Source organism: Hemibagrus wyckioides, linkage group LG05 (genome assembly GCF_019097595.1).
Source record: "Hemibagrus wyckioides isolate EC202008001 linkage group LG05, SWU_Hwy_1.0, whole genome shotgun sequence".
In the NCBI taxonomy this organism is placed as follows: domain Eukaryota; kingdom Metazoa; phylum Chordata; class Actinopteri; order Siluriformes; family Bagridae; genus Hemibagrus; species Hemibagrus wyckioides.
The window spans coordinates 29,555,732-29,580,707 of record NC_080714.1 but is presented as its reverse complement, the minus strand read 5'-3'; the positions used below and the strand labels follow the sequence as shown (position 1 = coordinate 29,580,707).

General features: G+C 40.2%; 1 protein-coding gene across 2 annotated transcripts in view; it reads right to left on the bottom strand.

Moving 5' to 3' along the window:
• Positions 1 to 24,976, bottom strand: part of kcnn1b (potassium intermediate/small conductance calcium-activated channel, subfamily N, member 1b) — a 65,753-nt gene that overhangs the window by 22,315 nt on the left and 18,462 nt on the right. For both annotated transcript variants that reach the window (XM_058390666.1, XM_058390665.1), the window contains exon 3: positions 14,433 to 14,855. In XM_058390666.1, coding sequence (XP_058246649.1) covers positions 14,433 to 14,855 — 423 coding nt within the window. The remainder of the gene's footprint in view (positions 1 to 14,432; positions 14,856 to 24,976) is intronic.

Genomic DNA, 24,976 nt, shown 5'->3' with positions numbered 1-24,976 from the left:
TAACAGTGTTAGTGAGGATGTAACAGTGTTAGTGAGGATGTAACAGAGTTAGTGAGGATGTAACAGAGTTAGTGAGGATGTAACAATGTTAGTGAGGATGAAACAGTGTTAGTGAGGATGTAACAATGTTAGTGAGGATGAAACAGAGTTAGTGAGGATGTAACAGTGTTAGTGAGGATGTAACAATGTTAGTGAGGATGAAACAGAGTTAGTGAGGATGTAACAGTGTTAGTGAGGATGTAACAATGTTAGTGAGGATGAAACAGAGTTAGTGAGGATGTAACAGTGTTAGTGAGGATGTAACAGTGTTAGTGAGGATGAAACAGAGTTAGTGAGGATGTAACAGTGTTAGTGAGGATGTAACAATGTTAGTGAGGATGTAACAGTGTTAGTGAGGATGTAACAATGTTAGTGAGGATGTAACAGTGTTAGTGAGGATGAAATAGAGTTAGTGAGGATGTACCAGTGTTAGTGAGGATGTAACAGTGTTACTGAGGATGTAACAGTGTTAGTGAGGATGTAACAATGTTAGTGAGGATGTAACAATGTTAGTGAGGATGTACCAGTGTTAGTGAGGATGTAACAGTGTTAGTGAGGATGTAACAGTGTTAGTGAGGATGTAACAATGTTAGTTAGGATGTAACAGTGTTAGTGAGGATGTAACAGTGTTAGTGAGGATGTAACAGTGTTAGTGAGGATGAAATAGAGTTAGTGAGGATGTAACAGTGTTAGTGAGGATGTAACAATGTTAGTGAGGATGTAACAGTGTTAGTGAGGATGTAACAGTGTTAGTGAGGATGTAACAGTGTTAGTGAGGATGTAACAGTGTTAGTGAGGATGTAACAGTGTTAGTGAGGATGTAACAATGTTAGTGAGGATGTAACAGTGTTAGTGAGGATGTAACAGTGTTAGTTAGGATGTAACAGTGTTAGTGAGGATGTAACAATGTTAGTGAGGATGTAACAATGTTAGTGAGGATGTACCAGTGTTAGTGAGGATGTAACAGTGTTAGTGAGGATGTAACAGTGTTAGTGAGGATGTAACAGTGTTAGTTAGGATGTAACAGTGTTAGTGAGGATGTAACAGTGTTAGTGAGGATGTAACAGTGTTAGTGAGGATGAAATAGAGTTAGTGAGGATGTAACAGTGTTAGTGAGGATGTAACAATGTTAGTGAGGATGTAACAGTGTTAGTGAGGATGTAACAGTGTTAGTGAGGATGTAACAGTGTTAGTGAGGATGTAACAGTGTTAGTGAGGATGTAACAATGTTAGTGAGGATGTAACAGTGTTAGTGAGGATGTAACAGTGTTAGTTAGGATGTAACAGTGTTAGTGAGGATGTAACAATGTTAGTGAGGATGTAACAGTGTTAGTGAGGATGTAACAGTGTTAGTGAGGATGTAACAGTGTTAGTGAGGATGAAATAGAGTTAGTGAGGATGTAACAGTGTTAGTGAGGATGTAACAATGTTAGTGAGGATGTACCAGTGTTAGTGAGGATGTAACAGTGTTAGTGAGGATGTAACAGTGTTAGTGAGGATGTAACAATGTTAGTGAGGATGTAACAGTGTTAGTGAGGATGTAACAGTGTTAGTTAGGATGTAACAGTGTTAGTGAGGATGTAACAATGTTAGTGAGGATGTAACAGTGTTAGTGAGGATGTAACAGTGTTAGTGAGGATGTAACAGTGTTAGTGAGGATGAAATAGAGTTAGTGAGGATGTAACAGTGTTAGTGAGGATGTAACAATGTTAGTGAGGATGTAACAGTGTTAGTGAGGATGTAACAGTGTTACTGAGGATGTAACAGTGTTAGTGAGGATGTAACAATATTAGTGAGGATGTAACAATATTAGTGAGGATGTAACAATGTTAGTGAGGATGTACCAGTGTTAGTGAGGATGTAACAGTGTTAGTGAGGATGTAACAATGTTAGTGAGGATGTAACAGTGTTAGTGAGAATGTAACAGTGTTAGTGAGGATGTAACAGTGTTAGTGAGGATGTAACAGTGTTAGTTAGGATGTAACAGTGTTAGTGAGGATGTAACAGTGTTAGTGAGGATGTAACAATGTTAGTGAGGATGTAACAGTGTTAGTGAGGATGTAACAGTGTTAGTGAGGATGTAACAGTGTTAGTGAGGATGTAACAGTGTTAGTGAGGATGTAACAATGTTAGTGAGGATGTAACAGTGTTAGTGAGGATGTAACTGTTAGTGAGGATGTAACAGTGTTATTGAGGATGAAACAGAGTTAGTGAGGATGTAACAGTGTTAGTGAGGATGTAACAATGTTAGTGAGGATGTAACAGTGTTAGTGAGGATGTAACAATGTTAGTGAGGATGAAACTGTTAGTGAGGATGTAACAGTGTTAGTGAGGATGTAACAGTGTTATTGAGGATGAAACAGAGTTAGTGAGGATGTAACAGTGTTAGTGAGGATGTAACAATGTTAGTGAGGATGTAACAGTGTTAGTGAGGATGTAACAGTGTTATTGAGGATGTAACAGTGTTATTGAGGATGAAACAGAGTTAGTGAGGATGTAACAGTGTTAGTGAGGATGTAACAATGTTAGTGAGGATGTAACAGTGTTAGTGAGGATGTAACTGTTAGTGAGGATGTAACAGTGTTATTGAGGATGAAACAGAGTTAGTGAGGATGTAACAGTGTTAGTGAGGATGTAACAATGTTAGTGAGGATGTAACAGTGTTAGTGAGGATGTAACAATGTTAGTGAGGATGTAACAGTGTTAGTGAAGATGTAACAGTGTTACTGAGGATGTAACAGTGTTAGTGAGGATGTAACAGTGTTAGTGAGGATGTAACAGTGTTAGTGAGGATGTAACAGTGTTAGTGAGGATGTAACAGTGTTAGTGAGGATGAAACAGAGTTAGTGAGGATGTAACAGTGTTAGTGAGGATGTAACAGTGTTAGTGAGGATGTAACAGTGTTATTGAGGATGAAACAGAGTTAGTGAGGATGTAACAGTGTTAGTGAGGATGTAACAGTGTTAGTGAGGATGTAACTGTTAGTGAGGATGTAACAATGTTAGTGAGGATGTAACTGTTAGTGAGGATGTAACAATGTTAGTGAGGATGTAACAGTGTTAGTGAGGATGTAACAATGTTAGTGAGGATGAAACTGTTAGTGAGGATGTAACAGTGTTATTGAGGATGAAACAGAGTTATTGAGGATGTAACAGTGTTAGTGAGGATGTAACAATGTTAGTGAGGATGTAACTGTTAGTGAGGATGTAACAGTGTTATTGAGGATGAAACAGAGTTAGTGAGGATGTAACAGTGTTAGTGAAGATGTAACAGTGTTACTGAGGATGTAACAGTGTTAGTGAGGATGTAACAGTGTTAGTTAGGATGTAACAGTGTTAGTGAGGATGTAACAATGTTAGTGAGGATGTAACAGTGTTAGTGAGGATGAAACAGAGTTAGTGAGGATGTAACAGTGTTAGTGAAGATGTAACAGTGTTACTGAGGATGTAACAGTGTTAGTGAGGATGTAACAGTGTTAGTGAGGATGTAACAATGTTAGTGAGGATGTAACAGTGTTAGTGAGGATGTAACAATGTTAGTGAGGATGTAACAGTGTTAGTGAGGATGAAACAGAGTTAGTGAGGATGTAACAGTGTTAGTGAAGATGTAACAGTGTTACTGAGGATGTAACAGTGTTAGTGAGGATGTAACAGTGTTAGTGAGGATGTAACAGTGTTAGTGAGGATGTAACAGTGTTAGTGAGGATGTAACAGTGTTAGTGAGGATGAAACAGAGTTAGTGAGGATGTAACAGTGTTAGTGAGGATGTAACAGTGTTAGTGAGGATGTAACAGTGTTATTGAGGATGAAACAGAGTTAGTGAGGATGTAACAGTGTTAGTGAGGATGTAACAGTGTTAGTGAGGATGTAACTGTTAGTGAGGATGTAACAATGTTAGTGAGGATGTAACTGTTAGTGAGGATGTAACAATGTTAGTGAGGATGTAACAGTGTTAGTGAGGATGTAACAATGTTAGTGAGGATGAAACTGTTAGTGAGGATGTAACAGTGTTATTGAGGATGAAACAGAGTTATTGAGGATGTAACAGTGTTAGTGAGGATGTAACAATGTTAGTGAGGATGTAACTGTTAGTGAGGATGTAACAGTGTTATTGAGGATGAAACAGAGTTAGTGAGGATGTAACAGTGTTAGTGAAGATGTAACAGTGTTACTGAGGATGTAACAGTGTTAGTGAGGATGTAACAGTGTTAGTTAGGATGTAACAGTGTTAGTGAGGATGTAACAGTGTTAGTGAGGATGTAACTGTTAGTGAGGATGTAACAGTCTTATTGAGGATGAAACAGAGTTAGTGAGGATGTAACAGTGTTAGTGAAGATGTAACAGTGTTACTGAGGATGTAACAGTGTTAGTGAGGATGTAACAGTGTTAGTTAGGATGTAACAGTGTTAGTGAGGATGAAACAGTGTTAGTGAGGATGTAACTGTTAGTGAGGATGTAACAGTGTTATTGAGGATGAAACAGAGTTAGTGAGGATGTAATAGTGTTAGTGAGGATGTAACAGTGTTAGTGAGGATGTAACTGTTAGTGAGGATGTAACAGTGTTAGTGAGGATGTAACAGTGTTAGTGAGGATGAAACAGTGTTAGTGAGGATGTAACTGTTAGTGAGGATGTAACAGTGTTATTGAGGATGAAACAGAGTTATTGAGGATGTAACAGTGTTAGTGAGGATGTAACAATGTTAGTGAGGATGTAACTGTTAGTGAGGATGTAACAGTGTTATTGAGGATGAAACAGAGTTAGTGAAGATGTAACAGTGTTACTGAGGATGTAACAGTGTTAGTGAGGATGTAACAGTGTTAGTGAGGATGTAACAGTGTTAGTGAAGATGTAACAGTGTTACTGAGGATGTAACAGTGTTAGTGAGGATGTAACAGTGTTAGTTAGGATGTAACAGTGTTAGTGAGGATGTAATAGTGTTAGTGAGGATGTAACAGTGTTAGTGAGGATGTAACTGTTAGTGAGGATGAAACAGTGTTAGTGAGGATGTAACAGTGTTAGTGAGGATGTAACAGTGTTAGTGAGGATGTAACAGTGTTAGTGAGGATGAAACAGTGTTAGTGAGGATGAAACAGAGTTAGTGAGAATGTAATAGTGTTAGTGAAGATGTAACAGTGTTAGTGAGGATGTAACAGTGTTAGTGAGGATGTAACAGTGTTAGTGAGGATGTAACAATGTTAGTGAGGATGTAACAATGTTAGTGAGGATGTAACAGTGTTAGTGAGGATGTAACAGTGTTAGTGAGGATGTAACAGTGTTAGTGAGGATGTAACAATGTTAGTGAGGATGTAACAATGTTAGTGAGGATGTAACTGTTAGTGAGGATGTAACAATGTTAGTGAGGATGTAACTGTTAGTGAGGATGTAACAGTGTTATTGAGGAGGAAGCAGAGTTAGTGAGGATGTAACAGTGTTAGTGAGGATGTAACAATGTTAGTGAGGATGTAACAGTGTTAGTGAGGATGTAACAGTGTTACTGAGGATGTAACCGTGTTAGTGAGGATGTAACAGTGTTAGTGAGGATGTAACAGTGTTAGTGAGGATGAAACAGAGTTAGTGAGAATGTAACAGTGTAAGTGAAGATGTAACAGTGTTAGTGAGGATGTACCAGTGTTAGTGAGGATGTAACAGTGTTAGTGAGGATGTAACAGTGTTAGTGAGGATGAAACAGTTAGTGAGGATGAAACAGAGTTAGTGAGAATGTAATAGTGTTATTGAAGATGTAACAGTGTTAGTGAGGATGTACCAGTGTTAGTGAGGATGTAACAGTGTTACTGAGGATGTAACAGTGTTAGTGAGGATGTAACAGTGTTAGTGAGGATGTAACAGTGTTAGTGAGGATGTAACAGTGTTAGTGAGGATGAAACAGTTAGTGAGGATGAAACAGAGTTAGTGAGAATGTAATAGTGTTATTGAAGATGTAACAGTGTTAGTGAGGATGTAACAGTGTTAGTGAGGATGTAACAGTGTTAGTGAGGATGTAACAGTGTTAGTGAGGATGTAACAGTGTTAGTGAGGATGAAACAGAGTTAGTGAGAATGTAACAGTGTTAGTGAAGATGTAACAGTGTTAGTGAAGATGTAACAGTGTTAGTGAGGATGTAACAGTGTTAGTGAGGATGTAACAATGTTAGTGAGGATGTAACAGTGTTAGTGAGGATGTAACAGTGTTAGTGAGGATGTACCAGTGTTAGTGAGGATGTAACAGTGTTAGTGAGGATGTAACAATGTTAGTGAGGATGTAACAGTGTTAGTGCAGATGTAACAGTGTTAGTGAGGATGTAACAGTGTTAGTGAGGATGTAACAGTGTTAGTGAGGATGTAACAGTGTTAGTGAGGATGTAACAGTGTTAGTGAGGATGTAACAGTGTTACTGAGGATGTAGCAGTGTTAGTGAGGATGTAACTGTTAGTGAGGATGTAACAATGTTAGTGAGGATGTAACAGTGTTAGTGAGGATGTAACTGTTAGTGAGGATGTAACAATGTTAGTGAGGATGTAATAGTGTTAGTGAGGATGTAACTATTAGTGAGGATGTAACAATGTTAGTGAGGATGTAACAGTGTTAGTGAGGATGTAACAGTGTTACTGAGGATGTAACAGTGTTAGTGAGGATGTAACAGTGTTAGTGAGGATGTAACAGTGTTAGTGAGGATGAAACAGTGTTAGTGAGGATGAAACAGAGTTAGTGAGAATGGAACAGTGTTAGTGAAGATGTAACAGTGTTAGTGAGGATGTACCAGTGTTAGTGAGGATGTAACAGTGTTAGTGAGGATGTAACAATGTTAGTGAGGATGTAACAGTGTTAGTGAGGATGTAACAATGTTAGTGAGGATGTAACAGTGTTAGTGAGGATGTAACAGTGTTAGTGAGGATGTAACAGTGTTAGTGAGGATGAAACAGTGTTAGTGAGGATGAAACAGAGTTAGTGAGAATGTAACAGTGTTAGTGAGGATGTAACAGTGTTAGTGAGGATGTAACAGTGTTAGTTAGGATGTAACAGTGTTAGTGAGGATGAAACAGTGTTAGTGAGGATGAAACAGAGTTAATGAGAATGTAACAGTGTTAGTGAAGATGTAACAGTGTTAGTGAGGATGTAACAATGTTAGTGAGGATGTAACAGTGTTAGTGCAGATGTAACAGTGTTAGTGAGGATGTAACAGTGTTAGTGAGGATGTAACAGTGTTAGTGAGGATGTAACAGTGTTAGTGAGGATGTAACAGTGGTACTGAGGATGTAGCAGTGTTAGTGAGGATGTAACTGTTAGTGAGGATGTAACAATGTTAGTGAGGATGTAACAGTGTTAGTGAGGATGTAACTGTTAGTGAGGATGTAATAATGTTAGTGAGGATGTAACAGTGTTAGTGAGGATGTAACTATTAGTGAGGATGTAACAATGTTAGTGAGGATGTAACAGTGTTAGTGAGGATGTAACAGTGTTACTGAGGATGTAACAGTGTTAGTGAGGATGTAACAGTGTTAGTGAGGATGTAACAGTGTTAGTGAGGATGAAACAGTGTTAGTGAGGATGAAACAGAGTTAGTGAGAATGGAACAGTGTTAGTGAAGATGTAACAGTGTTAGTGAGGATGTACCAGTGTTAGTGAGGATGTAACAGTGTTAGTGAGGATGTAACAATGTTAGTGAGGATGTAACAGTGTTAGTGAGGATGTAACAATGTTAGTGAGGATGTAACAGTGTTAGTGAGGATGTAACAGTGTTAGTGCAGATGTAACAGTGTTAGTGAGGATGTAACAGTGTTAGTGAGGATGTAACAGTGTTAGTGAGGATGTAACAATGTTAGTGAGGATGTAACAGTGTTAGTGCAGATGTAACAGTGTTAGTGAGGATGTAACAATGTTAGTGAGGATGTAACAGTGTTAGTGAGGATGTAACAGTGTTAGTGAGGATGTAACAGTGTTAGTGAGGATGTAACAATGTTAGTGAGGATGTAACAGTGTTAGTGAGGATGTAACAGTTTTAGTGAGGATGTAACAGTGATAGTGAGGATGTAGCAGTGTTAGTGAGGATGTAACAATGTTAGTGAGGATGTAACAGTGTTAGTGAGGATGTAACAGTGTTAGTGAGGATGTAACAGTGTTAGTGAGGATGTAACAATGTTAGTGAGGATGTAACAGTGTTAGTGAGGATGTAACAATGTTAGTGAGGATGTAACAGTGTTAGTGAGGATGTAACAGTGTTAGTGAGGATGTAACAGTGTTAGTGAGGATGTAACAGTGTTAGTGAGGATGTAACAGTGTTAGTGAGGATGTAACAATGTTAGTGAGGATGTAACAGTGTTAGTGCAGATGTAACAGTGTTAGTGAGGATGTAACAATGTTAGTGAGGATGTAACAGTGTTAGTGAGGATGTAACAGTGTTAGTGAGGATGTAACAGTGTTAGTGAGGATGTAACAATGTTAGTGAGGATGTAACAGTGTTAGTGAGGATGTAACAGTTTTAGTGAGGATGTAACAGTGATAGTGAGGATGTAGCAGTGTTAGTGAGGATGTAACTGTTAGTGAGGATGTAACAATGTTAGTGAGGATGTAACAGTTTTAGTGAGGATGTAACAGTGATAGTGAGGATGTAGCAGTGTTAGTGAGGATGTAACTGTTAGTGAGGATGTAACAATGTTAGTAAGGATGTAACAGTGTTAGTGAGGATGTAACAGTGTTTGTGAGGATGTAACAGTGTTAGTGAGGATGTAACAATGTTAGTGAGGATGTAACAGTGTTAGTGAGGATGTAACAGTTTTAGTGAGGATGTAACAGTGATAGTGAGGATGTAGCAGTGTTAGTGAGGATGTAACTGTTAGTGAGGATGTAACAATGTTAGTGAGGATGTAACAGTGTTAGTGAGGATGTAACAGTGTTAGTGAGGATGTAACTGTTAGTGAGGATGTAACAATGTTAGTGAGGATGTAACAGTGTTAGTGAGGATGTAACTATTAGTGAGGATGTAACAATGTTAGTGAGGATGTAACAGTGTTAGTGAGGATGTAACTGTTAGTGAGGATGTAACAATGTTAGTGAGGATGTAACAGTGTTAGGGAGGATGTAACAGTGTTAGTGAGGATGTAACAGTGTTAGTGAGGATGTAACAATGTTAGTGAGGTTGTAACAATGTTAGTGAGGATGTAACAGTTAGTGAGGATGTAACTGTTAATGAGGATGTAACAATGTTAGTAAGGATGTAACAGTGTTAGTGAGGATGTAACAATGTTAGTGAGGATGTAACAGTGTTAGTGAGGATGTAACAATGTTAGTGAGGATGTAACAGTGTTAGTGAGGATGTAACTGTTAGTGAGGATGTAACAGTGTTAGTGAGGATGTAACTGTTAATGAGGATGTAACAATGTTAGTGAGGATGTAACAGTGTTAGTGAGGATGTAACTGTTAGTGAGGATGTAACAATGTTAGTGAGGATGTAACAGTGTTAGTGAGGATGTAACAGTGTTAGTGAGGATGTAACAGTGTTAGTGAGGATGTAACAATGTTAGTGAGGATGTAACAGTGTTAGTGAGGATGTAACAATGTTACTGAGGATGTAACAGTGTTAGTGAGGATGTAACAGTGTTAGTGAGGATTTAACAGTGTTAGTGAGGATGTAACAGTTAGTGAGGATGTAACAGTGTTAGTGAGGATGTACCTGTTAGTGAAGATGTAACAATGTTAGTGAGGATGTAACAGTATTAGTGAGGATGTAACAGTGTTAGTGAGGATGTAACAGTGTTACTGAGGATGTAACAGTGTTAGTGAGGATGTAACAGTGTTAGTGAGGATGTAACAATGTTAGTGAGGATGTAACAATGTTAGTGAGGATGTAACTGTTAGTGAGGATGTAACAGTGTTAGTGAGGATGTAACAATGTTAGTGAGGATGTAACAGTTTTAGTGAGGATGTAACTGTTAGTGAGGATGTAACAGTGTTAGTGAGGATGTAACTGTTAGTGAGGATGTAACAATGTTAGTGAGGATGTAACAGTGTTAGTGAGGGTGTAACAGTGTTAGTGAGGATGTAACGGTGTTAGTGAGGATGTAACAGTGTTAGTGAAGATGTAACAGTGTTAGTGAGGATGTAACAATGTTAGTGAGGATGTAACAGTTAGTGAGGATGTAACTGTTAGTGAGGATGTAACAGTGTTAGTGAGGATGTAACAGTGTTAGTGAGGATGTAACAGTGTTAGTGAGGATGTAACAATGTTAGTGAGGATGTAACTGTTAGTGAGGATGTAACAGTGTTAGTGAGGATGTAACAGTGTTAGTGAGGATGTAACAATGTTAGTGAGGATGTAACAGTGTTAGTGAGGATGTAACAATGTTAGTGAGGATGTAACAGTGTTAGTGAGGATGAAACAGAGTTAGTGAGGATGTAACAGTGTTAGTGAGGATGTAACAGTGTTAGTGAGGATGTAACAATGTTAGTGAGGATGTAACAGTGTTAGTGAGGATGTAACAATGTTAGTGAGGATGTAACAGTGTTAGTGAGGATGAAACAGAGTTAGTGAGGATGTAACAGTGTTAGTGAGGATGTAACATTGTTAGTGAGGATGTAACAGTGTTAGTGAGGATGAAACAGAGTTAGTGAAGATGTAACAGTTTTAGTGAAGATGTAACAGTTTTAGTGAGGATGTAATAGTGTTAGTGAGGATGTAACAGTTTTAGTGAAGATGTAACAGTTTTAGTGAGGATGTAACATTGTTAGTGAGGATGTAACAGTGTTAGTGAGGATGAAACAGAGTTAGTGAAGATGTAACAGTTTTAGTGAAGATGTAATAGTGTTAGTGAGGATGTAATAGTGTTAGTGAGGATGTAACATTGTTATTCAAGATGTAACAGTGTTAGTGAGGATGTAACATTGTTATTGAAGATGTAACAGTGTTAGTGAGGATGTAACAGTGTTAGTGAAGATGTAACAGTGTTAGTGAGGATGTAACATTGTTATTGAAGATGTAACAGTGTTAGTGAGGATGTAACAGTGTTAGTGAGGATGTAACATTGTTATTGAAGATGTAACAGTGTTAGTGAGGATGTAACAGTGTTAGTGAAGATGTAATAGTGTTAGTGAGGATGTAACATTGTTATTGAAGATGTAACAGTGTTAGTGAGGATGTAACAGTGTTATTGAAGATGTAACAGTGTTAGTGAGGATGTAACATTGTTATTGAAGATGTAACAGTGTTAGTGAGGATGTAACAGTGTTAGTGAGGATGTAACATTGTTATTGAAGATGTAACAGTGTTAGTGAAGATGTAATAGTGTTAGTGAGGATGTAACAATATTATTGAAGATGTAACAGTGCTAGTGAGGATGTAACATTGTTATTGAAGATGTAACAGTGTTAGTGAGGATGTAACAGTGTTAGTGAAGATGTAACAGTGTTAGTGAGGATGTAACATTGTTATTGAAGATGTAACAGTGTTAGTGAGGATGTAACAGTGTTAGTGAGGATGTAACATTGTTATTGAAGATGTAACAGTGTTAGTGAGGATGTAACAGTGTTAGTGAAGATGTAATAGTGTTAGTGAGGATGTAACATTGTTATTGAAGATGTAACAGTGTTAGTGAGGATGTAACAGTGTTATTGAAGATGTAACAGTGTTAGTGAGGATGTAACATTGTTATTGAAGATGTAACAGTGTTAGTGAGGATGTAACAGTGTTAGTGAAGATGTAATAGTGTTAGTGAGGATGTAACAGTGTTATTGAAGATGTAACAGTGTTAGTGAGGATGTAACAGTGTTATTGAAGATGTAACAGTGTTAGTGAGGATGTAACATTTTTATTGACGATGTAACAGTGTTAGTGAGGATGTAACAGTGTTAGTGAAGATGTAATAGTGTTAGTGAGGATGTAACATTGTTATTGAAGATGTAACAGTGTTAGTGAGGATGTAACATTGTTATTGACGATGTAACAGTGTTAGTGAGGATGTAACAGTGTTAGTGAAGATGTAACAGTGTTAGTGAGGATGTAACAGTGTTAGTGAAGATGTAACAGTGTTAGTGAGGATGTAACATTGTTATTGACGATGTAACAGTGTTAGTGAGGATGTAACAGTGTAAGTGAAGATGTAATAGTGTTAGTGAGGATGTAACATTGTTATTGACGATGTAATAGTGTTAGTGAGGATGTAACAGTGTTATTGGAGTATTGGAGAAGTACCGCAGGACGTAAATACCATTTTTTTAACAAAGCTAAACATTTATCATAAGATTTTAAAAAGACTGAAGACTTCCTGCTACACATGTGCAGTGTCAGTCTGCAGCCAACGCAATGCCTGAGCAGAGTGTTCTGCGGAGGTGACCTGCTCTCAGATGACATTTCTCTCTAATAGCATCAGTGGGAATGAATGTCATTGAAGCTATCTGACCGTGCCAGCTTAACAACAACAACACACTCTCTCTACAAAGACACATTACACAAAACGTCTGCAGTCAGTTTCCTGAACCAAAACACAACACGCACAAAAACCCTGACGACTTTAACACACTGACTGATGGCTGATCAAAATTTGTGAAAGAATCGCATGTCCATTGTTCTTTTACGCTTCCTTCCTTTCTTCCTTCCTTCCTTTTCCCCCATTTACTTTCTCTCTTTCATCTCCTCATTGTCTCTAGCCATTTCTTTCCGTCCCTAATTGCCTCAGCAGTTTCCTTTCTTTCTGAAATCTGTCTGAATATCACAGGAAGGTCCGTGCTTTCAGAGAGGATTTTAGTCTCACTTTTCAATAATGTACAATTTTTTTAGATGAGTAAAATCTCATATTACTTTTTAATAGCCGATCAAATGAAAGCAGTTTTTGGAAGTGCACTCAGACTCGCATCCGTCATGGGAGACTCCGGAGCTCAGCATGAGTGACTGATTAAATCAGAGCTGGATGCTCGGGATGGCGGTGTTCCGAAGCTCTGCTCCACTCTGGCTCCTTTATCACGCTGGACAAGAGCAGGCTGAGAGGACTCGCTCTTAATTATAGTCTCGCTCAATTATTTAAGCGACGTTAACAAGCTTGCCTGCCTTAGGAGCCAAACAGGAGAAGTGTCCTGGTCCCACGTGGCCGCTGAAAGTCAGCAGATCTGCTATGGGGCTAAAATTAGGAAAGGATCTTTAAAAGGATCCTGAGCTCAACACAGAGACATATATCTTCAGTGAGAAAGAGTCTCACTGCAGCCATAATGTAATTGGATTTTAAACGATGCTGTTCATTGGGTCCTCCAAACATTGCCCCCCCCCCCAATGTTTAATTTTAAGTACTTTATTGCCATTTATAGTCTTTTTAAAAAAAATACCCTCAGAGGAATTCAATTGTGGAGCACTCAGAAATGAAGAAGGGGACATTCAAGATTTAAAAAAATGGACATAGACAAAAGAAAAAAAAGTAAAGAAATGATAGAGGATAAAGGAATAAAAGGAAAATACAGAGAGGGATAAAGGAATGAAGGAAAACGATATCATGCAAGAGAAATGAACAAAGAGAAACTGCAGGGAAAAACAAGACTAAAGGATAAATAAGAAAATATAAATGAATGATGAATACAGAAAGGTCATGAAGAAAAAAGGAATGAAAAAAAGGAAAAAAGAAATAAATAAATAGTGATGTAAAATAGGAAGGAATTAAAGAAAGAAAAAAGCAGAGGCCTAAAGATGAAAGTGTGCTAGAAATCAGGCTGAAATCACTTCCTGTGAGAGAGCAGAGCTTAAAGAGCGAGTGTATAAAGTGTATTTATTTAAGACTCCAAACAAACTTCACGATAAACTGCTGCTGTGTTTCACGTTTTAAAGAAAGTTCCTCAGCTTTAGTGACGTGTCTCAAGCGACACGCTGGCTTTAATCCAAAAAGGAAGTCGCTTTTAAATCACTCCTCATTTCGGTCATCAGTTTAACCAGAACACTGCGGTCCTCCTGCTTCCTCTCCAGTTTCACTCATCTGCAGTGAAACACGAGCCGGTCTGTCCATTCCAGACTGACCCAATGCTTTTACTGGCCTTATTGATTTTTTAGCCATTTAAGACGTCCCATATTAGCCGTGTGGATTAATTGGATAACAGTAATCTATATGTACTGCTTTACTCTGAGGTTTAAAGGAGTCCCATGATGATGTTTATCTGAAGACCGTCAGCATCAGCTTTAGCATCATGCTGCGGCTAACACAAAGCTTTACATACAAAGAAACAAAAAAATAAATTTCTGAAAAGTTGGCAAAATATTTGACACACCTGAGGTTTAATCAGATTAAACTTTTAACAAAGTGCAAACTTCACTCAAACCTACCACGGATAATGAGATGACATCATCAGCAGGCCACACCCACTTCTCTGTAGTACACTTTGATATGAACCTTCATGACGACAGGTGTGTGTTTTTACACTGCTGCTTACCTTTGTGTAAACCCCCCACGAGAGCTCCGTCTCCGTCACCATGACGACGATGCCAAACATGCCGAAGATGAGGGCGTAGTCGCTGAGGCGCTTGCGCTTTTCGAACAGCGCCCTCCGGTGGCCAAGCTTGTAGCCGATGTCCTTGTTCCTTTTGTGCGGTGCGTTGCTGGCATCCTCACGCAGTGGCTTGCCCGTTTCGTCACCGTTGCCCTTTGACACCACGACCTCGAGGCCGGAGGTGTGGAGCGTCTGCAGCGGCTGTGTCTCAGAGTCCAGATCGGCCAGGTTCCTGCTGCCCAGCGGTCTCACCACGCCGCCATTGTACTTACAGCTGTTCATGGCTATCTGAGGGAGCGCGGGGCCGCTGGGCGACAGCGAAGAGCGCGACCAAGCATGGCTCAGCCTGCTGCCATCCGCACTCACCTGACACACACATACACACACACACACCAGACAGACAGACAGACAGAGAGAGAGAGAGAGAGAGAGAGAGACAGAATTTAGACTCAGACAATCAAAAGAAGACAGAATTAAAGAGCTGTGAGCATTCTCAGTCAAGATGAGTCCCATTGAAACGTCTGTAAAGGTTCTGATAAACATTCTGAAGGTTCTGATATTCTGAAGGTTCTCTGTGAAGGTTCTGAGGTTCAGAACGGATGAAGCTTCACGGTTTACAGAGTCGGACGATTCTGGATGAAAATGTGTGAGTTTACTTTCAGTTAATAAACACAACACTGTGATGAAGATAAAAACACAACAGCAGCTGAAACTGCACACAGACACATCAGCACACAAACACCTTCCACTAACTAACACCTCAGAGCTCCTGAGTGTGTCTGCAGCGTGTCTATGTCAGTGTTCTGCTTGGACTTTGGGCACCGGCACGCTAGGGTGCTTTTCGGCACTGTATGTTTTTGTATTGTGTCATGTGCTTTTGTTTATGTTTCACTTTCACGTGTCTTTGCCCCGCCCTACCCATAGATTCCTCCCCGCCTCTGCACACCTGTTCCTTATGTGTTTGTACTTGGTTCCCATATTTATCCTGCTGTGTTGTGTTTTGCAGTGCGGAATCCTCGTCTTTGAGTTCTTGTTTTCCGTTCAGTGCCCCAGTCTGTGTTTGTATGTAGAGTTTGGGTTTCATTTTTAGCTTAGTCATGTTGCCCAGTTTTCCCAGTGTTTCCTGTCCTGGTTATCAGAATTATTTGTTAATAAATTGTATCTTTTGTTATCCTTGCACTTGGGTCTGATTTTACTCTGAGAGGCACCCCGAACCCCTGACAGTCTGTTTAAAAAACAAAAAAAAGCAAACAAAATTAAAACACATTTTTAAAAACATCTCAAACTTTCTTCAGAAAATTTAATTTAGAGTTTTTGCAGAAGAACACTCAGTGATGTTTATACTGTATTGGAGACGGCGGTTCCTCCGAGTTCCTCGGCTCACTAACAGAAGTGGGCTAATGATCAGCGCCAGCAGGACGGGTTTTCTAGCGCGAGACGCCGACTTGCTCCAGAGGGCTTTAAATTATTGATTTTTTTATTTATTGAGAGTCTTCTGTAGGTATCTTCTGATACTGTGTTATCAGTATCTGGCAAGCGAACAGACACTCAGGCTAATTAGCTAGCGCAGAAAGCAGGCTGGCCAGTAAACTGTCACCGGTCAACTAAAAGTCCATTAACCAAAAACAACAACAACAACAACAACAACAACTACAGCTATCACTAGATTACTTCATTACTGCATCAGCTACTGATAAAGTAGGAAACTGATGAAAGTGCTTGTGTTTAAGACATAAATATATTTTAACAATGTCAATATTTTTAAAAAGTATAAAACAACAAAATTTTCAAAAAATATATTTTTATATTCAGAAATCTCTGTTTTTCAGACAGGCAGACCTGCTCATATCTGTAATCGGAGGAATCTCCAACATGATCCTCACTACACTGAAACTGAGAAAAGCTCTGTTCTTAACTAACTCTTCAGCGAGTGTCATGTGACTTTAAAGCGCTTCATCTCATGAAACTCACAGATGCTGAAACTCCCAGCATGCAGAGCAGAGGAAGAACCCTACAGATGCTAAGATGCTAACTGAAGCCCGGCTGATCCACTCGCTGCTCCTGGGTTTTTATCTCAGGACGTTTTTCTGGCCAGCGGTGTGTCCTGCGGAGGGCCAGAGTGAGCCAAGCGCTATTGATTAAGAGCAGAATCTTTAGAAAATTGCTCTGGTCTTTTTTTAATGCAGGCAGAAAGATGTGTTTGGCCGAGGAACAGAGAGGAACAAAGACAGAGCACTGTTCTTAATAAAGCAGAGAGAAGCTTTCAAAAAAATCACAAAAGACGCATGGATTTAATCCACTGATGTGGAGAGAGTGGGCTTTATTCCATTACTTTACCACACACACACACACACACTAACACACTAAGACACACACACTAACACACCCACACACTAACACACACACAGACCAGATTCTGACCAACACCTACAGCAGGAGGAGCAGATACTATTCTAACACACACTAACACACACACACTAACACACACACCCACACACTAACACATACTGACCAGATTCTGATCAACATCTACATCAGGAGGAGCAGATACTATTCTTATACACACACACACACTAACATACACTAACACACACACACGCTAACACAGACATACACACACATACACACACACTAACATGCAAACACACTAACACACACACACACAATGACCAGATTATGATCAACATCTACAGCAGGAGGAGCAGATACTATTCTTATACACACACACACACACACACTAACATACACTAACACATACACTAATACACACACACACACTAACACACACACTAATACACACACACACACACACACACTAACACACACTAACACACACACACACACGCACTAACACACTGACCAGATTCTGATCAACATCTACAGCAGGAGGAGCAGATACTATTCTTATACACACACACACTAACATACACTAACACACACACACACACTAACACACACACATACTAACACACACACACACGCTAACACAGACATACACACACATACACACACACTAACATGCAAACACACTAACACACACACACACAATGACCAGATTATGATCAACATCTACAGCAGGAGGAGCAGATACTATTCTTATACACACACACACACACACACTAACATACACTAACACATACACTAATACACACACACACACTAACACACACACTAATACACACACACACACACACACACTAACACACACTAACACACACACACACACGCACTAACACACTGACCAGATTCTGATCAACATCTACAGCAGGAGGAGCAGATACTATTCTTATACACACACACACTAACATACACTAACACACACACACACACTAACACACACACATACTAACACACACACAGACACTCACACACACACTAACACACACACGCACACACACTAACACACACTCACACTAACACACACACACACACACACACACACACACACACACACACACTGACCAGACTCTGACCAACATCTACAGCAGGAGGAGCAGATACTATTCTTATACACACACACACACTAACATACACTAACACACACACACGCTAACACAGACATACACACACATACACACACGCTAACACAGACATACACACACATACACACACACTAACATGCAAACACACTAACACACACACACAATGACCAGATTCTGATCAACATCTACAGCAGGAGGAGCAGATACTATTCTTATACACACACACACACTAACATACACTAACACACACACACGCTAACACAGACATACACTAACACACACACACACGCTAACACAGACATACACACACATACACACACACTAACATGCAAACACACTAACACACACACACACACAATGACCAGATTCTGATCAACATCTACAGCAGGAGGAGCAGATACTATTCTTATACACACACACACACTAACATACACTAACACAGACATACACACACACACTAACATACACTAACACAGACATACACACACACACACACACACTAACATACACTAACACAGACATACACACACACACTAACATACACTAACACAGACATACACACACTAACATACACTAACACAGACACACACACACACACACACTAACATACACTAACACAGACATACACACACACACACACACACACACTAACATACACTAACACAGACATACACACACACACTAACATACACTAACACAGACATACACACACTAACATACACTAACACAGACACACACACACACACACACACTAACATACACTAACACAGACATACACACACACACACACTAACATACACTAACACAGACATACACACACTAACATACACTAACACAGACACACACACACTAACATACACTAACACAGACACACACACACACACACACTAACATACACTAACACAGACATACACACACACACTAACATACACTAACACAGACATACACACACACACTAACATACACTAACACAGACATACACACACACACACACACACTAACATACACTAACACAGACATACACACACACACACACACACACACACTAACATACACTAACACAGACATACACACACACACACACACACACACTAACATACACTAACACAGACATACACACACACACTAACATACACTAACACAGACATACACACACTAACATACACTAACACAGACACACACACACACACACACACTAACACAGACATACACACACACACACACTAACATACACTAACACAGACATACACACACTAACATACACTAACACAGACATACACACACTAACATACACTAACACAGACATACACACACACACACACTAACATACACTAACACAGACATACACACACTAACATACACTAACACAGACATACACACACTAACATACACTAACACAGACATACACACACTAACATACACTAACACAGACACACACACACACACACACTAACATATACTAACACAGACATACACACACACACACACTAACATACACTAACACAGACATACACACACTAACATACACTAACACAGACATACACACACTAACATACACTAACACAGACACACACACACACACACACTAACATATACTAACACAGACATACACACACACACACACACACACTAACATACACTAACACAGACACACACACACACACACACACACTAACATACACTAACACAGACATACACACACACACACACACACACTAACATACACTAACACAGACATACACACACACACACACACTAACATACACTAACACAGACATACACACACACACACACTAACATACACTAACACAGACATACACACACTAACATACACTAACACAGACATACACACACTAACATACACTAACACAGACACACACACACACACACACTAACATATACTAACACAGACATACACACACACACACACACTAACATACACTAACACAGACACACACACACACACACACTAACATACACTAACACAGACATACACACACACACACACACACACTAACATACACTAACACAGACATACACACACACACACACACACACTAACATACACTAACACAGACATACACACACACACACACACACTAACATACACTAACACAGACATACACACACACACACACACACACACACTAACATACACTAACACAGACATACACACACACACACACACACACACACACTAACATACACTAACACAGACATACACACACACACACACACTAACATACACTAACACAGACATACACACACACACACACACACACACACTAACATACACTAACACAGACATACACACACACACACACACACACACACTAACATACACTAACACAGACATACACACACACACTAACATACACTAACACAGACATACACACACTAACATACACTAACACAGACACACACACACACACACACACTAACATACACTAACACAGACATACACACACACACACACTAACATACACTAACACAGACATACACACACTAACATACACTAACACAGACATACACACACTAACATACACTAACACAGACACACACACACACACACACTAACATACACTAACACAGACATACACACACACACACACACACACTAACATACACTAACACAGACACACACACACACACACACTAACATACACTAACACAGACATACACACACACACACACACACACTAACATACACTAACACAGACATACACACACACACACACTAACATACACTAACACAGACATACACACACACACAAACTAACATACACTATGTTTATTGTTTGTGTGCTTTGTGTGTGTATTGTTTGTATTGTGTTTACTGTGTGTGTGTGTGTGTGTGAAAGTTGCAGGTTTGTGTAGTGTTTTATTTTAAATTGATTATTTTACACCGTCCAGACCCAAACTCCAGCGTTTACTCTGTTCTACATAACAACACCAACAACAGCAACAACAACACAACTCAAGCAGAAGATCTTCTCCATCTCCATTCTCTCCACATCTGTTCAGTACCTCAACACCTCAACCTCCTGGTGATGTGCCTCAGGATGAAGAGATGAAGAGATGTGTGAGTGAAGCTGGTATCTGATGCAGTGCTGGAGGATTTACTGGGAATTAAACACCAGCAATGAACCAGTACTGAAACACAATCAACTCTCACATCAACACCTGAGGACTACCTCACTGACCATCACACCATCACTCACACAACTGACCATCACACCATCACTCACACTACTGACTATTAAAATACTGACCATCACACCATCACTCACACTACTGACCATCACACTACTGACCATCACACCATCACTCACACTACTGACCATCACACCATCACTCACACTACTGACTATTACAATACTGACCATCACACCATCACTCACACTACTGACCATCACACCATCACTCACACTACTGACTATTACAATACTGACCATCACACCATCACTCACACTACTGACTATTACAATACTGACCATCACACCATCACTCACTCTACTGACCATCACACTACTGACCATCACACCATCACTCACACTACTGACCATCACACCATCACTCACACTACTGACTATTACAATACTGACCATCACACCATCACTCACTCTACTGACCATCACACTACTGACCATCACACCATCACTCACACAAATGACCATCACACTACTGACCATCACACCATCAATCACACTACTGACTATTACACTACTGACCATTACACCATCACTCACTCTACTGACCATCACACAACTGACCATCACACCATCACTCACTCTACTGACCATCACACCATCGCTCACACTACTGACCATCACACCATCACTCACACAACTGACCATCACACCATCACTCACACTACTGACCTTCACACCATCACTCACACAACTGACCATCACACCATCACTCACACAACTGACCATCACACCATCACTCACACAACTGACCATCACACCATCACTCACACTACTGACCATCACACCATCACTCACTCTACTGACCATCACACCGTCACTCACACAAATGTCCATCACACCATCACTCACTCTACTGACCATCACACCAACACTCACACAAATGACCATCACACCATCACTCACACTGCTGACCATCACACCATCACTCACACTGCTGACCATCACACCATCACTCACACTGCTGACCATCACACAACTGAATCTCCAGATTTCATCAGAGTTTCATGTTTTACACGTTTACTAATAATCTTCAGCAGATTCCAAGGATCTGTGGGCTTTATATCGGTGATTAAATCTACAACAGATGCTTCTAGCTAACAGCAGAACCCCTCAGAACCATCCAAAGAACCCTTGAGGAACCTTCCTTTCTTAGAGTGTAGAACAACTTTTTTCTTCTTCAGAGCTCTGAACATATCTCAGAGAGCCAAGTGAAGCTCGCAGATCCATCAGCACATGGCTACCTGCTCACATGACAACGAGTGTGTATCTCCTTCACTCGCTCCCTCCTCCCTGCCCTGTCCGTCTCCCTTCCTCCTACCCCTCCCTCCCTCTGCAGTAGCCTCCGTTAGCATGCAGCACAGGTGCTGATACATCAGTAAACTAGGAGCACAGCCCGAGCCATAACAGTCTCACAAAGCAGCAGTAGAGGAGCAGTGCAGCTGCAGCGCAGGAGCGGTTTGCGTCGTGTCGAACCTCCGTCCTCTGTGTCCCGAGGCCTAGCAGTCTGATGGTGGTGTCATGTATCTCGCGGCACTCTCACAGGCTTTTAGGGCTCTCTATAAATATCTTGAGCTCTTGCATTAAGAAAACGAATGCGACTTTTTGTTCGACGGCGTTGGAGTGAACGCTGCGTTTATTCCACACCAGTGGAGAGTAATGAAGAAAAGAGAGAGGAACGTCGCAGCAGATTTCCAAGCAGCACTGGTTTGATCGGAAAGCTGCAAAGATCAATATAAGAAGTTAACAAAGTTCCTGTAAAAACCTGAACCACAGCAAACTCAGAGCACACTGCTCAACACGCTACTGAACACGCTACACTACTGAATATGTTACTGAACACACTACACTACTGAACACACTAATGAACATGCTACTGAACACACTACACTACTGAACACGTTACTGGACATGCTACTGAACACGTTACTGGACATGCTACACTACTTAACATGGTACTGGACATGCTACTGAACATGCTACACTACTGAACACGCTAATGAACATGCTACACTACTTAACATGCTACTGGACATGCTACTGAACATGCTACACTACTGAACACGCTAATGAACATGCTACTGAACATGCTACACTACTGAATATGCTACACTACTGAACAGGCTACTGAACATGCTACATTACTGAACACTACTGAACATCCTACACTACTGAACACACTACTGAACACTACTGAACATGCTACTGAACACACTACTGAACATGCTACACTGCTGAACACACTACTGGACTGACTACACTACTGAACATGCTGCATTACTGAACACGCTACTGAACACACTACTGAACATATTACACTACTGAACATGCTACAGAACACACTACAGAACATGCTACACTACTGAACATGCTACAGAACACACTACAGAACATGCTACACTACTGAACATGCTACTGAACACTACTGGACATGCTACACTACTGAACACACTACTGGACATGCTACACTACTGAACACACTACTGAACACACTACAGAACATGCTACACTACTGAACACACTACTGGACATGCTACACTACTGAACACGCTACTGAACACACTACTGGACATGCTACACTACTGAACACACTACTGAACACACTACAGAACATGCTACACTACTGAACACACTACTGAACATCCTACACTACTGAACACCCTACTGAGCATGACACCGAACTCTAATGAGCACGCTAGTGAACATGCTAATGAACACTAATGGATGTGCTACTGAACACTACTGGACACACTACTGAACACACTACACTACTGAACACGCTACTGGACAAGCTATTAAATACACTACACTACTGAACACGTTACTGAATACGCTATACTACTGAATATGCTACTGAACACACTACTGAATACACTATACTACTAAGCGCTCTACACTACTGAACATGCTACACTACTAAACACTACTAAACATCCTGCACTACTGAACATGCTACTGAACACACTACTGAACATGCTACACTACGGAACACACTACACTACTGAACATGCTACTGAACATGCTACAGACATCCTACACTACTGAACATGCTACTGAACATGCTACACTACTGAATATCCTACACTACTTAACACTACTGAACATGCTACTGAACATCCTACACTACTGAACACTACTGAACATGCTACTGAACATCCTACACTACTGAACACTACTGAACATGCTACTGAACATCCTACACTACTGAACACTACTGAACATGCTACTGAACATCCTACACTACTGAACACGCTACTAAACATGCTACTGAACACAGTACTGAAAATGCTACACTACTGAACACACTGCTGAACACACTACTGGACATGCTACACTACTGAACACGCTACTGAACACACTACAGAACATGCTACACTACTGAACACACTACTGAACATCCTACACTACTGAACACCCTACTGAGCATGACACCGAACTCTAATGAGCACGCTAGTGAACATGCTAATGAACACTAATGGATGTGCTACTGAACACTACTGGACACACTACTGAACACACTACACTACTGAACACGCTACTGGACAAGCTATTAAATACACTACACTACTGAACACGTTACTGAATACGCTATACTACTGAATATGCTACTGAACACACTACTGAATACACTATACTACTAAGTGCTCTACACTACTGAACATGCTACACTACTAAACATCCTACACTACTGAACATGCTACTGAACATGCTACAGACATCCTACACTACTGAACATGCTACTGAACATGCTACACTACTGAACATCCTACACTACTTAACACTACTGAACATGCTA